Source organism: Ips typographus, linkage group LG5 (assembly GCF_016097725.1).
Source record: "Ips typographus isolate SLU linkage group LG5, UJ_Ityp_2.0, whole genome shotgun sequence".
Classification (NCBI taxonomy): domain Eukaryota; kingdom Metazoa; phylum Arthropoda; class Insecta; order Coleoptera; family Curculionidae; genus Ips; species Ips typographus.
The window spans coordinates 14,039,280-14,055,895 of record NC_138426.1 but is presented as its reverse complement, the minus strand read 5'-3'; the positions used below and the strand labels follow the sequence as shown (position 1 = coordinate 14,055,895).

Below are 16,616 nucleotides of genomic sequence, written 5' to 3'. Positions count from 1 at the left end.
GAAATAAAAACTTAATTTAGGGTTGTTTAAGTTTGCGTTTGTAATAAAGTGGTCTAAATTCAATCAATAACCCTGTACAAATACAGTTTTTTAGATCTTAGAATATAAATAATTCATTGAATTGAATCAATTCTAATTTTTTACAAAAATGATTTTCTACAGCAGTTCTAAAATAACACTTTTCCACAGTCGACCTAAACAATTTGACTTCATTTTCAAACATGTATTTATTTGAATAAAGACTGTAAATTTGGTATTATTAAACTTAAACACTAAGTTTCTAGTCATAGACCTAGAAGCACTGCTAAGAAAACAACTCTCAAGAAAACTCCATAAATAGTAAAACAAAAGTAAAAGCCACCGTAAATTATTCCTGACCGTAATTTCAATTTGCAACGAAAGTTGACCGATAACAATCTGAATACTATTTCATAGTGAGCAAAATTCATAAATGGGCATTGCTTGGGTAGAAGTTATCTCGAATCTACAAATTTATAACACAGTCCCATGCAGATCCGCTCCTGTGGCTGCAGCTTGAATTAAAACAATAAATAATTTAGAATACACGCCCGTGGGTTTAATAATTTAACGAAAACAATTTACTAGTGACCCGAAGTTAACTTACACTCGCACAGGAGAAAATCATCAATCATTTTACCAGAAAAAATTCGATCTTTCCATATGTGCTGGTCACGATCAGATTGGAATTTGATGGGAAAAATTACGAAGGTTATTTAAAATTTCACTCTGTTACATGAGTGATTGCGTCATGATTTCCAAACCAAACAAGTGCAAAGACATACAGGTGACAGTAATAACACCAAGCATTTATTAGCAGAAAGGTTCATTTCGAACAGTTTAAAATTACAAGGTTGCTTTGCGTAAACCATAATAGAATGTGAACGCTACTTAAGTACTGAATCTCGATACAGATACAGGGTGTGGTCATTACCGTTGATGACCTTAAACTATTACAACTAAATCATCACTGTTTCAACCGAATTTCGCTTACATAACCACACGTGCCAGTTAATTACCCATTTATTGCAAACTGGCCCTACTGAGGCAATCACTTTCTCTTTCTTAAGCCTCGAGCAAGTGGTTCCATTCTGCCATTCAGTAGATTTAAAGAGGCGAAAATATGATCACGATCTGTGCTAATTCCTGCTTTGCAGACTCATCTTCATATCTTCTCGTTAAATATCACTCGCTAATAGACTTCACTTCTATTCCGGGTTAGTTATCCTTCAGTGCCTGGCCTTTGTCAATGTATTTCGAGTTTAATTACCTGCTTTGCATTTAATCTGACAAGGTTTTTTTTCCATTATTACTTAATCAATCTGCATTTACTTATGTCTTAGTTATGTCGGAATTCAGAATAAATGATGGCAAGCCAACAAGTATGATCAGTCTCATTTTAACTTTGACAAAACGAGACAGGGGTTACTTCAGACCAATCCAAGTTTTAAACAGTACTTGGGAAAATCACAGAGGCGCCATTTTTGATTTAACTAATTTGACAGCTGTCAATTCATATTAGACAAGAATGTTTAACACTGAAAAGTCACGTGATTAGCTGACAAACCACACGATTGGGCCATGCATCGGTTTGACAGTCGAATACTACATAAATCAAATATACTTCAAAATCATCGGATTCTGTTTACTATTTTATTTTTCAATATTTATTTATTTGGTTTTTTCCAAAAACGATTTTCTGCATTCAATAGGAACCATTTACTATTTGTCCACTAAAAATCGGAGTAAATCAAAATTTGAAAATTGAATAGGGCTGAAAGTCAATGAAAAGTCAATGAAACTCTTTTCATTATAAAACGTGCCAAGTTTTAAGTTTTGTCTTAAGTTAAATTCTTGTTTTTAATCGCCAAATTTAATTTTATAAATCACGTGACTACTGCTAATAGTGAAATCAGCAATTTAAACGGACCATTTTTAACAAAAAAATGTTATCTTGCATGTCACGTGACTAATGTGCGTTTCAATCATCAAAACCACGTGGAAAAGCCACGTGATCGTTTTTAAACTTACATTGACATACACATAATCACGTGACAATTTTTAAGGACACAATGTAATGCTAAAAGTCACGTGACTGTTTTTAACAATAAAATGACATTCCTAAGGTTACATGATTGTTTTTCAGGTTTAAATGGAATTTAAAAGATTACGTCACCGTTTTCAAGTTTAAACTGATATTATAAAGGTCACGTGACTGTTTTTATGCATCAAATACAAATTTCACAGATCACGTAGGATAAGTATTAATTTTTAAAGTCATAATGGATATGTGTGGGTCACGCGGTCACGTGACTGTTTTTAATGACAAAATGATAATTAAAAGGTCACGTGGTAATTTTTAAAACTAAAACTGCCAATTATAAGGTCACGTGACTGTTGTGAATAAGACATTGGACGCCTTACTGTTACGTTACCGTTTTCCAGGTTAAAATTAAATTTTGACCAATTAAAAATTGAAAGCCACAATGACATTTTTGCAAAAGGTGCTTTAAGTTAAAGTTTTATAAAAATGTATGTAGTCATTTTAAAAAATTAAATAAATTCATATTGATTTCAAACTTTAACATTCTGTATTTTCATAAAAAACCATCTTTGGATCATGGTTTATATAGCAAACTAGAGTTAATTTTAGACGTTTAATTGAACCTTAAAATCTGACTCATTTATCGTGAAACACCCTGTATATCAAATTTGTATTACTTCGACAGACACAATAGTTAATAAAAATATTGGCAGTCCTTCAGCTTTTTTTTTAGAGTATTACATTGCACACACAATTTTGACGGTCTTAAAGCACCTCGTTAAATATCTGGACTAGATCTTATCGGTCAAGACAATAGAAGTTTGGCACACCCAAAAAAATAAAAAAAAACCGTCGAGAGCAGAACCGTATTACGAAATGCATTGGAAAGTCTGTATAGGTACTCGTAAAGCGTGGAAAACGTACTACAGGTTTGCGATATTGCTTCAATTCCTACGCGTTTTGCTCTAAAATTCCAATGTAAATTTTCCGGTAAGTATGACATATCACGTACACTTTACGATTTATGCGATTCGAGAAATCGGCAGAATTAATATTAATATGCGGATTATGCAGTTTTTCACCGAATTCCGGTCGTGGTCGTTGCTCAATCAATCAAATACTTCTTTGGATTCTTCGTGCATACGTTTTTGCTGGTGCATACGACTAGATAATGTAGGTTTCTTACTGTAGTTCGTTCATTTCAAGTATTTGTAAAAATGAATAAAAAATTATAATTGTACTTCCACTTTCTTGTGATAACATATTGTAAAAGTGTTCAACCATTAATAGTAAAACCCACCAGATACCTAAAACGGTTCTTATTAATAATATTTGTGGTATTTAAAAGCAATTAAGTAATTACACTTTATAGTCAATAAATCCTTAATAAGGACTTTGCTGTAGGTGTATGTAAACAATATTCTTGTATTCATTCGACAAAACATGTGAGATTCTTAGAATGTTTTTTTTCAAAACAATATAGTTTTCTCATTTTCATTTATAATTGCTTAATGAAAGATACATATTGTGAGGTTTAAAGGAGGAAGTTGTCAATACGGCAACGTCCAAACAGGTGATTAAAAAGATGGATATCCTAGCTAAAATTAAATCTCAATATAGGAGATGTATGAACAAAGTAAGTGGTTTTATTTATTTTATATCCTGTTCATTAATATTTTTTGTAGAAGAACTCATAATCATGGAAAATATTTATCAAAAGTTAAAAAATAAACAAGTCTTTGTTGGTGGATGATTGTGTAAAGTGCTTCAAAAAGTTGTCAAAATATGTATGTAATTATTATTAATTAGTTATTTGCAATCACACAGATTTTTAAACTAATTACATACATAGTATAATAAACTATTAGTTTTCTAAGGTCGTAACTTTTTAATACACACACAAATTGAAATAACTACTTTGATTTTGCTGCTTTTAGAGGCACAACATATAGTTTTAGCAATTTTCAAAAGAATTAGGGAATAAACCTCCATGTTGACTGATATTGTTATGTAAATAAAAAACTGTGTCAACTTGTATATAAAAAATAAATAAATACAAAATTGATGTAAAGTTCAGGTTTTAATGATAAAAAAATATCTGGAAACGTGGTGCCTATTCTAAATATGTTTATTATGTTCTCTGACATCTTCTGGACAAAAATCAATTGAATCATTTAGTCTACTTTACATTTTTGTTGTAAACATTAAATCCATCACTAAGCAAATATCAATAGTATTAAATAATTCTCACAGTACAACACGAATTGTGTATACCATACCTCAATCAGTAAAGTTCAACCTTACAATTATCGGAAGCAACCAACTGAAAAATTAGCAGTCTCTCTATCGGACATTTGGTTAATTAGCAATTTTGTAATTTAAATTTTATTATTACTACCTGCGGTATAATTAACTGCAGTAAGCATTGTTGTTTAGCAAAGCGTGGAGTTATACTAAATTTTTTGGGCAATTTCTTCGGTGAACCTTTTTGGATGCTGTGGCAGATGGTAAACATAAAACTGGTCGTTTATTGTTCAAGTTTGTGTGTCCTTGGTCATTGCCAAAAAGTTCGTAAAAAGCCAATTGCCTTTGAACCCACCTAAACCGCAGCAGCAGCAAAATGCGACGTACTTTGTCGCCAGAATACCTGTGTACGAAAAACCCACTTGGTCGTGGTTTTGTGACTTTACGTGGGTCGTAAATAATGCGAAGGCCATGGTCAAGGTGAATGGTGATGTTAGACACCATATTAGCGATGACAAGTCCGCCAATCATCAATTTCATGTCTCTCTATTAACATATGGCCGAGTATCAAAACAACGGCTTTATGTAAGCAAACCGTAGGCAAATCGAGTGGACTCTTAATCAATATTCGAGATTATTAGTTAAGATCAGTTCCTTCACAAAAAAATCAATGAAACAAACGTTTCAGGTAGTTGGGTGGGTTTAATCGTAGGACATCTACCAAATTTTGCAACGCAAATTAATTCTTATGTAATGTTATTTGTTTTGGTCATCATCGCAGTATTTAACTTTGTTGTTTTTGATTTCAGTGCCCAGGGAAGCCTCCAGAGTCACTGGAGCTGTTACCGGGATCAATGGGGATACTGTTCTCACCTCTCCAGTAAGGAGGGAACGTGTAAAACGTTCCAAGAAGGAATTAGCAGAGGAAGCTGCCCAAGTTATTAGACAGGCTGATAAAATAGGATGTATTGCCAGTAATGATAAAGGTATTCCAAATTGTGGTCACTTTTTTTTAACTGTGAGTGAAGTTTAATAGTATATTATTCAACGAGCTTTTTATGATAACCATTAATCCCTAAGGGGGATGTTTACATCACGAGCCGCAGGCGAGGGACGCAAATCTCCCGTGGGATTAATGGCCATAAAAAACGAGGATAATACTATACTTTGTCCACGACCACTGTCCATTACCACTAATGCCAAGTGCAGGCAAATTAGAAGTTGATACTCTTTTATGTAGATAATAAATAATATAGGTAATCTCTCAAATCCGCCATAACAACTGAAATGTCAAACTCGATACGATTAGGATCGCGTTTAGAATGGCCGTCGGTGTACAAGTCGTGACAAAATTTGGGAAAAAATGGATCACGTGAACAATTTATTTACATAACTATATGGTGGCATGTGACAAAGGCCACGGTGCGCACACCAGCCCTATTTCTGAACGCACCCCCAGCGTTGCCGCCTACGACCACAAGGGCACTGACGTTGTCAATGTCAACTTAAAAAACCACAGAACTAAGGACGGTCATACACCAAAAATATTTCAAATATAAATTATGGAATTAACCTAATGATTTGGCAAACTCCTGTACTGTGTTATTGCGGTGGGTTTGTTAAGAAAATGGTATTCTGAATTAGCAGTAATTGCAAAGACATAAGTGGATGTCTACATGCAAGAAATACCGCATATCCCATGTTTTATGCTTGGTGTGCAACCACCTTTAGGTCGAGAGGGAATAATGATCATTATTCCTCTTCATTAATCACTCTGACGCTATATGACCTTCATTTAGCTTCTGTCAACACGCTGAATATTAGTACATTATTGGTTGGTCGTGGACAAAGATACTTTTTCTAATTAATGAAAGGCCATTAAACATCACTTTGTTAATGGTGTACCAAATTGCACCCTATAGGCTCCAAAATGCCTTATTACAAAAGATGATTTGCAATAAATGATGATAAAGTGATGGTAGTTAAAACCAAAGTTAATAATCTTGTAACTCTATGATTAGCTAATGACAATCTGTCTTGTAAACTTACAATGAGTTTTTATTCTATTTTAGGTGCCATTCCAGACAAATTTTACACGCTTCCTAGTAGAAAGAAGAACAAAGAAAACCACATCGACTACCCTTCAAGCTCGTTGGACAGACGATCTCTAAAAAGGCGCGGATCTTCGGACTTGCAACCCCCGAAAAAACCACCGCGCACTTTTGCCTCCACACCAAACTCGCTGAACCACCCGCCGAAATCCTCCATCTTCGATATATTCCACAAGAGTGCCAAACCGAAAAAATCTAATCTCAGAAGAAGCGTAAGCGACGCTACGTCTTTACGATCCAAAGCTTTCGGACCGGTCGAAAACAACCCAGTTGCGAGCAGGAAGCCTGAGAGTGATGTCGAAGAACAAGTGAGGAAGATCAACACTAAGAAACAGTTGTCGCCTATTATCGAAGTTACGCAACGTGAGGATTATTTTGCTCCGAGCGATTCAACACCCAGTGGAAATCAATTACCTAAGGTAAGTCCAAGAGTAAAGCAAAAGAAGATTTTTGTCAAATTTTAGAGAAAGCCTAAAAGAACTCAGATTACATAGTTTTAATGATGTACTATATTGATATTTTGAAGTAACTACCAATTTGACCAGTAAATTACAAATAGTGTGTTTCTGGCAATTCAAATTTTTACACCGCTTTTCTCCCTAAATGTAGCAAATTTTAGTAGTCAATCAGATAGGAAATTTAATGAGGATTCCAAAAATGTGCTTAAAACAATAATTTTCTTACTCCAAATGGGTTTTACAGGCGATTTTGTCCCTGACTGTCCTATAAACCGTGTTAAAATTTCAGACCACAATTTCACCTGATTAAATATTTGTTGCACCAAAACAGTTTACCTAAATAATTCCAAAACAAAAACTCCTTGACCCAACACAGTAAGTTTGCAGAATTACCCATTTAGTAATTTATAATTACTGATTTCTTATGCTCAAATAAATGTTTTATTACAGACTTCGACACCGTTAAAATCAGAAGAAAGTATCACTGAACAACTGAAAAACTACATAGACGAAGTCGACGAAGTACTTTACAAAGAAACTGGTATCCGGATCACCACCCCCTCTCCTACCAAACAACCCATAATTATTGACGTTGACAAAGCTGAGAACATTTCCAGTAATAAAAAGCACAAATTGAACTTTGGATTGGGAAAAAAACTCAAGTCCTTGACTCAGAAAAGACAGAAAACTGAAAGCGATAAGGACAACCGCAAGAATGGTGTGGTCAGTAATAAAAGGGATGTTCCGGATTTAGTGGTGTCGGAAGAGACTCCTGACATTGAGTTTGAAGAAGAAAATCAACTTTCTAATCAGTCCCCAGTCATGATACATAGCAGTCAGCAACCTGCGGAAAAACCTCCATTAACCAAAGGTATGCTTTTTCATTTAACACTTCTTGGAAATGTTTTCATTAAAAACAACTAACTAGTCTTTGGAAAAAAGTCGTTTTTAATGATTTCTTCAAACTGGTAAATTGATCTAATTGAATTCAACTAACAAATTGAAGAAGTGTGCAGAATATGAAATGAATCTTCAACATTCTTTAAATTCTACCTCTTGCCAATTAGAAACCTCGATAAAGGTTTGGTTATTTTTTTTTAACTTTTAAAGGAAGAAGTCAACGTGGCATGATTTATTTATGTTTTAATTACTCAGAGTCAAACTTGTATTTGCAGGCAAAACTGTAAACACAATGGTAAAGAGACTGAGCACCGATTCTTGCTCTTCTCCACCTCCAAGTAGGACCAACGTCCTTATAATGCCAAACATATCGGTGCAACACAACAATAATCAACCCTTCTCATACACAAGAGGCATCAGTCCTGATAAGTATCGGTCCAACGAGGACATACCACGTGACTTTTCCAAACCAGTAATTTATGCCCAAGTGGTATGTGGAGCCAAAGGAAGATGTAAGTGTTAAATAATATGCTTATTACTCACTAGTTTCGAAAAGATAATAACACCCATTATCTATCCCGTGAGTCATTACTCACGGCTACTAGGGACTCACAGTTCAGACACCACCGATATGGCAAAAATCAAAGTAAAATGGAGTGACGTAACAGAAACGTTGACGTTAAAAGAAACGTAAATGTTTTGACTGTAACGTTTGTGAACATTTGCTTCCTGTAGTGACGTAGAAGTTTTGTCTTGTCTTTGAAGTAGAGTCTTTTGTTTTTAAACCTGAAAACTGTCAAAATCAATTCCATAGAGGTAAAAAACAAGGAAACATAGATGAAATGTAACAAAATTGTTGGTGGTATGTTTTTGACTTAATTTCAGTCTAATTTTAAATATGACAACAATACCAAACGTATTTCATAGCTTTGTGAGTAGAATTTGGACAGTTACAATTCTGTCCTAAACCTGGAAATTGTAAAATTCAATATCATTGAGATACAAAACAACGATTAATTTACATTGATTGTCACGTTAACAGCATATGATATTACAGACCGCATTTGTTTTCAATTTAAAGTTAATTTGGCAAAACCATAATTTGACCAACTGTCAAATTACGTCACACTTGTTCTACTCGTTCCATGGAACGTAAATTTGTGTGTAACAGTCTTGGAGCCTAATTCTTGAAAGGAGGGAACGGAATTCTCAAGTGAAGTGTTGATAGAATGTGACAGAAGAAGTTGACAATAACGGTTTCCTGTCACATTCTACAGGTCTTTCTTTTGATAACTTCCTTCCCTCGTTTCAAGAATACGCACCTTGGTGTGTTGTTTTCTTTCGTTGTGAATACTTTTACCACAGTCGTAGAAAAAGTGTAATATTCTACACGAACCACACTCGCTTTTGGCTCGTATTGCAAGCTTTATCTTCGTGAGTAATAGTTCGTGAATAATATACTATTAAAAACTACATTCACTAATAATTCTTCACATTATTTACAGCCACCGAAAAACAAACAGTTCACACATCTTACAATGGCAGAAGACATCCGCACTCTGACTCTGATGAAGGCTTAGGAGGTGAAGACAGTTTTAACCGGAAATACGAAGCTGAGAAGCCTTTCACCCATTTTGGTGATAGCGAGCCCTTCGAAAGTTACCAAAGCGAAACCGAAAAACAATTGATTGACGAAATCGACAAATACAAAGCGGAAAGCCCCATTTTGCCTAAATACCGTAATCCAAGTCACGTGAACGGGTACACGTCTAGTTATAATGGAATCATGGAACGAGGACGCGGTGACGGGATGGATGCAAGACGTAGGGAGAGTTTGACCGAACCCGATAACTTGTTACCTTTGGAAAATGGGTTTAATGGAAGAACCGACTTGTCAGCTAGAAGGGACCTGCTAGAATCACGGCTAAACAAGAGAATAAACGATAAAGGAACTCCATCACCGGAATTCTATCCCAGCAGACCGCCAAGAAAGAATGTGTATGTGAGTGAAAAAACCTCCAAGTACTTCAGAAGCGGTTCGACTAGTCCTGTAGGATTTAAGGAAAAGTACATCTCGGAAACTAAAAAGGATTCTTTTGGTGAAAGGTCAGCAATAATCAAATTCAAATCTAAAAACTGAAATGTTTTAACTTTTTTTGTGTAGTCATTTCGAATCTCGGACCAAAAAGACTTTTGGTGAAGCCCCAATAAATTACAAATACAACGGTTCTGACGTGGAACCCAAAAGCATGGAATACCAACCAAGCGATTACCGTTCGTCGCCAGAAAACCAACGCATGGAGTCTAGTCATCGCAGTCGTTACACCAACGAAACCAACCAGCTGAACAAAGACAAAACCATTTACAGATCGACTCCGGAGATTCACCACAGAACCAATGAACCATTCGGAACGTCATCATACAATTCCTTACCTAGGGAAGATCATTTCGAAAGTGGTACCGCTCAAAGGTTTAGGTCGGAACGGTTTCTTAATCGGGAAGAAAGCGACAGAAGAACAGATAGACTGGTGGACTCGGGGATTGAAAACGACTTTAGACGGGACAGTAGTGAAAACTATCAATCATCTTCAAGGCCAGTGAGAATAAGGAGAGATTTGTATAACGAAAGCGAGGATGAAGGTTGGTTGGCACTATTTCTACTTTAAAGTTTGCATTTTAAAGTGTTTTCAGGATTTGCAAGTTCATTGCTGATCGCCAACGAGAAGCAACAACACAATTCAGAAAATCAATTTCGAAAGTCTAGGAAAGACTACGATTCCGACATTAATTCACGCGATGAGTTCTACAGGCACAACCGAAGTAAATACGTACCTAGAGAAAGAAGTATCGATGATGGGTCACATTTCGATCCTCGTCTAGACAAGGATGTTGATCGACCTGGAAGGGTTTCGGAAAAGAAACCTCCAAAGCCTGAAAAGAAAAGTGGACTAGAAAAGGTATACTAACTTATCTACTTGAACAGCACTTGAATATCTTGTTACAGGTAAAATCCCTCTTCACAAGAGACAAGAAGAAGGACAAAACCAGCACATTGGAGAAGACAAAATCGAAGCCTTTGTCCGCGAAACAACAAGCGCAAAACGGCCAGGTAAAGATTATTGTTACATTTCTATCAAGAATGGAAAAAATAAAGTCCAATACGGATCGGCGACTTAAGGAATGAGAAAAAAATGGAAATTCCTACGCTGCGCATTGCACCGCCACGGCATTGTTCTGAGCCGATTAAGTGCCCATCTTTAAACAATGTTATCTAATTACAATCGGCTCGAAAACCTTGAAATACAGCCTAGATACTCGTATTAAAAATACTTTTATAAGTAAATTGTTTTACGTATCAGGAAAATTCAAATATTCTCGCAGGCGTTAAGAATATTGACCACAAGTTTGTTTAACAACGGAAAACAATTATAGATTACAACAATAGGAAACCTTTATCACTAGAAAGTGATCAATCAAGCCAATTAAACCAAACACAAATCAATCAAAAAGTCGTAAAACCCTCTGGTTGCCCACCTATACAAACCCATCTACCTTACATATTTTATGTAAATACCACCATCAGACACAATCCGAAAATCCACTTACCAGACCCTCATTTTCTAAGCCATTAAGCCGACCGGCATTTCGGATGTTCCATTTTTTTTTTTCGCAAATAATAGGGTTTCGGTTATTAGTGGTTTCGTCCTGCCGATAAGATTTATATCTACGTTTGACCCATCGTGTATTAAGCATTGCCGAAATTGGTTTTTTGTTTGTGCTCCTCAGTTTTTTTCAGTTTGTTCAGCATTTCTTTTCAACGTCTTGTCGAGAGAACCTTTACCCAAACGAAAGAAGTTTTTAAAATTAAACAAATATAATTTCTTAAAAACCTCCTGAAGTTAGTGTATTATGATCGTGACAATTTGAATTCGCAGCAGGCAACACTGTAACGTTAATTTTTATTGAAACACATTAAAATCACAATTTTTAAATGCTAATAACTCGAAAACGGTTATAGTAAATACTTTTTTTTTGGGATCAGAAGAAAAACATCTATCTATATATAAAAGTCGCAACAAGCTGTTTAAATACAGGGTGGTCCAGTTTTAATGGGCCTATCCCACATATCATAAATTTTTGTTTTAATGACTGGAATCGAAAGAATAGGATCAAAAAACTAATTTTTCATATTCTTGAAGAAAAAATTATGGTCGTAAATGTTCCTACATTAGTTTGAATTTGTCCATTAAATTTAAAAGATCTGTTTTGGCGCGCATGTGACGTACGCAATTCTGGGCGATTTTATTGGCTGTTGCACGCCATCTGTTTCACTTCTTGTCGCTGATTGGTTGATAGTGTAGTACGTCACCGGCGGCGGGCGTTTTAAACATGAGATTAATGTAGTTTTTATCATCATTTTTTTTCTATTTAGACTTAATATTTTTAAAAAACAAAAAAATACGGGTATAATATTTTCAATCCGTCTTTGTAGTTATGAAATAAAAAAAAATTGGAAAACCAGTGGATAGCCAATCAAAAAATAAATTGACATGCATTATGTCAATTTCCTGAAGAAACGCTTCCTATGGAAGACACAGGCCTTCAAATTTGTTTAAATGCGTCGATATAGGGGGATAATTTTTATTTTCTACGCTCACTGGATATTATTTAAAATTGACAAAAATGTCTACTTGGGTTATTGTATTTTTTACTTTAAAATGGTTCAAAAGGATTCAAATCTGGTCATCTGTGAGGTTTACGAGTTAACTTTTGACACTGAAAATAGTCAAAAATCAGGATTTTTTTTTATTGAATTAAACACTGGTAACAGTCCGAATTTTTGGACTAATTTAATTCTAAAAATTAGTGTTTAAGACTAATAACGTAGCATTTAATGCCAAAATTGTTTACTTTTATCAATGAAGAGTCTGAAACATAACTTGAAGGTAACCCTAAAACTCGATTTTCCTAGGTGAAAGCAGTTTTAAAGCCCTAAAAATAGTCCAGAAAATCAAAAGCAAACTAAACAAACCTGAAAAGTTAGTCTTCAAGTCAATTTTTATGAATCTAATGTCAATATCCTGTACTTAAGACTATTTTCAAGACTAAAATATTGAAATGTATTTTCAATCTATGAAAACTTACTTCAAATGGAAATTTTAAGCTTTTGATGTCACTTTTCATTGGTTTAGAGTTACTTTTTGGTGTCCAAGTCCATTTTCAAGGTTGAAATGTGTGAATTTGTAGTAAAAAATTGTAGATAAAGTAGTTTTTCATGACTACAACCTAATTTTCACTTATCTGAAAACTATAATGACTACAAAGATAGTTTTTAAGCCTTTTAAGTCAATTTTCACAGTTTCCAAGTCAATTGCCAAGGCTAAAATCTTACAATTTGTGAAAACTGGTCAAAACACAATTATTCTCGTTTCTAAGTCAATTTTCAAAACAATGTCAATTTACAAAGACATTTTTTAAGCTTCTTAAGTAAATTTTTACTGTTTTCAAGACAATTTTTAAGTTAAGTTGGGTTGATTTTGGGTCTTTAAACGTAATAACTCAATTATCTCGTAAACGAAGCTTCAAATCAGAATTTTTTAAGAGGTACTTATTTTGTCAAATTGGACAAGTAAAGTAAAAAAAACTGAAATTTTTGAAAAATATCCAGTGACGTAAAGAATCAGGCAGAAAAATTAAAACCATCTTCCTGTAACTACGCTACTGGAGAATTTTGGCAAACGTCATTCATAATACGTATTAATTTCATAAGTGCTTGTTCTAAATTTATTCTAAAATTGCTACAACAGTCTGACAGTTATGACAAAAAACCGAATTTTTAAATTTTTGAAGGACTGTATTTTTCTTAGGAAGCATTTTTCAGGAAAATCACATAATGCATGTCAACTTACTTTTTACTGGGCTATGGAATGGTGAATTATTGACATTTAAAACTGGACCACCCTGTATACTCACCAATCCTGTACATGACTTGTTAATTAAGAAAAAATTTCCTAAAATTCTAGAGTCCTTCAGATTATCGAAACAGACGACGTCTCTCTACCCCTAGTCCATCTCGAGACATACCAAAGAAGTCCGAATCTGCACCAGGCAGTTGGTTCAAATCATTGGACAGGCTGACTAAAAGAAAATCTGACAATAAGGTACTTAATGTAATACTTTTAAAGCACTCTCACACTTAATTACTATTAGCGCCACAAGGATGGAAATCTCACCAGTACAGAGGACGAAACGGTAACAACGAGATCGAAACTGTCCTCATCTGTCAGTAATCTCCGGTTTTTCGGAGACACTGACCAGGAATCTAATGGGGACAGCGTTCGAGGAGTAACAACATTAAGGAAACGACCAGGTCTCAGAAGTCAGTCCACCAGAGACTTGCATGATATTTCTGAGGAAAGAAGGAAATCGACCAGTCAGAGTGGAGGAAGACGATCAGACAATCTGCACAAATCCTTTACTAATATTTCAGAATCTGAAAGGTCTCAAAAGTCCCACAAAATCTATATCAACACTCTAAGTCACTGATTTTTTACTTTAGGGACCTCAAAGGGAGCAGAAATAACCTGAAACCGCCTATGTCCCCCACAACCCGGTACAACCAAGAAGTGAAACATAGAGATGACCGCAGACGACGTACTAGTAAAAAGCCGGATATTAGTTCTGTTGAAAGTTCAACAGAAGGTGATAGCAGCCAACAGTCTCAAAGAAGTATCGTCTACTTACATGCAGCCACTGGTAATTATTCATACCGTTTTTTAAAAAGATCAGCCTCAAATTAAAATAATTTCAGTTGGAGACATCCCAGGTCCAGAATACTTACGAACCAGTTCCAGAGCTGTATCAAGAGAAGATTTAACGTCAAACGGGTCCAGTTTCATACAGCCTCAAGTAAAAACGCTAAGCAGGTCTTTTTCGGTATTGGCTCCGTGGAAACCTCGTCATCAAAGGGAAGCCCTGGATATCGATTACACTCAATACAATAAAAGTACCAAAAACGGAAAATACGAACAGCGACCATCCAGAAACTCGTCTAGTCGCAATGACAACTCAACTTTGAAGCGCAAAGCTCAAGAAAGCAGAAGAAACAATTACCAACCGTCTCTAAATCGAAAATCTAGAAGCAAAGAGAACTTGTCTGGAAGTAAACATCAGTCTAAAGAAGAAATGAGTCGAGGTAAAATGTTTTAGTTTTTGGGTAAATTTGTTAGTTAATTTTCTGAACCTTTCATAGGAAGTACGTCCACTTTGTACAAGAAAAAGGACAAACTACCCAGAGAAAATTCGCGATACATAAAAGAAAAAGAAGACAGAAGGATGACGACTAAAAGTCATTCTGTTGAATCGATAGCTAGAAAATCTCGGAATGACCGGGACGTTTCCAGGTCCGTATCTATGCCTAGAGACACTGAAAAAACTGCAGGTTGGTTCAGGAAATCCAAAAAGTAACCACACCAACTAAATATACGTTAGCTGTGATAATTGTATGCGCCATCACGTAGTATATCACTTGTTCCAGTGTCTCTCATTGCTTTACACACCAGTGCCATTGCAATATAATAACGCCCTAATTGGTTATCTCCTTATCACTTTCTATTATCTAATATAATGTGCCTTATACTTTTTAGAATCGCTTAGAATATCAATTGTATTTCTTTTTCGTTACGTTTTAAAGTGCCCTAGTGAAAAGGAAATAGAATTACATCTTTTTTTTAGGAATAACCTAACAAATATACTTAATAGGTATAGCACTCATCTTATCCAATTACGTTGGAACATTTAATAATGAACTCTAATCCACGGTGCTATGTTGTAATAATAGTTCGATATGTAGACTTGTATATAACAGCGTAGGTATATCGAGAACAACTCGGTTCATTAAATAATGAAAACTGACCAATTTTATGTTACCCAATTCTACCTGCATTATGTAGTAAAATTGTAATAAGGTTTTTTTTTTACGTTGTTAAATACCTTCTGTCTAAACATTTTTCCTCTTGTAATTATGACTTAATAAAAATAAATAACTAATAATCATTTGTTTTATTTTGTGTCACTGAAATAATACCTGTAATTTATGCAATCCATTTAAACTATTTTGGATTTGCACCTGCACCTTATGAATATACTAAAATGAATTCAGTTAATCTGCCTCTGTCACGACCTAACATTTTGGTGCAGAGGGAAAGCTTGTTGGTCATCAACTTCATCAGATGTTTCAACGTTTACAAGAATGGGGTTTTCTTCTCAACCTACGAAAATGCAAGTTTTACACTCCATCTGTAAAGTACCTTGGAGTCATCGTCACAGCCAATGGTATCAGTGCTGACTCTGTGTGAAGGTATCGAGAATTTACGTCGTCCAGCAAATAAAAAGAAAGTGCGATCCCTCGTAGGACTGGTCAGTTATTATCGCAAGTTTGTAAATCAGTTACATCGCATCAAAGGTCCTCTTGAAGAACTTACGTTATGCAGATGGAACAGAGAAAGCAGTATTCCATATGAGCAAGGTCCTCTCAAAATCACAGCAGAACTATACAATCAAATTGAAAAAGAAGCTTTTTCCGTTGTCTCTGCAGTCGAGTGATTTCACAAAATTGTTTGGGGACGTCACTTTATTCTTCAAACAGATCACCGACCCTTGGTTGCCCTGTTCAATACATCGAACACCAAAGGACTTAGTGAACGTACTGCAGCAAGACTGAAACGATGGGCATTACGTCTCATTGGATACGACTTCAACATTGAGCTGTGAGCTTGGCTCTATCCCGCCTTATAAATGAGACCCGTCAAGATGCTTTTGATGCAAAAGTCGAACAATTTA

General features: G+C 35.1%; 1 protein-coding gene across 3 annotated transcripts in view; it reads left to right on the top strand.

Moving 5' to 3' along the window:
• blo (bloated) overlaps nucleotides 1-15,827 on the top strand; it is a 32,253-nt gene extending 16,426 nt beyond the window's left edge. For all 3 annotated transcript variants that reach the window (XM_081979822.1, XM_081979823.1, XM_081979824.1), the window contains exons 2-14: nucleotides 5,116-5,292; nucleotides 6,379-6,836; nucleotides 7,326-7,746; nucleotides 8,051-8,287; nucleotides 9,281-9,881; nucleotides 9,940-10,415; nucleotides 10,467-10,732; nucleotides 10,780-10,884; nucleotides 13,799-13,936; nucleotides 13,986-14,275; nucleotides 14,335-14,531; nucleotides 14,587-14,970; nucleotides 15,028-15,827. In XM_081979822.1, the coding sequence (XP_081835948.1) occupies nucleotides 5,116-5,292; nucleotides 6,379-6,836; nucleotides 7,326-7,746; nucleotides 8,051-8,287; nucleotides 9,281-9,881; nucleotides 9,940-10,415; nucleotides 10,467-10,732; nucleotides 10,780-10,884; nucleotides 13,799-13,936; nucleotides 13,986-14,275; nucleotides 14,335-14,531; nucleotides 14,587-14,970; nucleotides 15,028-15,242 (3,965 nt within the window). In that variant the 3' untranslated portion in view covers nucleotides 15,243-15,827. The remainder of the gene's footprint in view (nucleotides 1-5,115; nucleotides 5,293-6,378; nucleotides 6,837-7,325; nucleotides 7,747-8,050; nucleotides 8,288-9,280; nucleotides 9,882-9,939; nucleotides 10,416-10,466; nucleotides 10,733-10,779; nucleotides 10,885-13,798; nucleotides 13,937-13,985; nucleotides 14,276-14,334; nucleotides 14,532-14,586; nucleotides 14,971-15,027) is intronic.
• The last annotated feature ends 789 nt before the right edge of the window (nucleotides 15,828-16,616 follow it).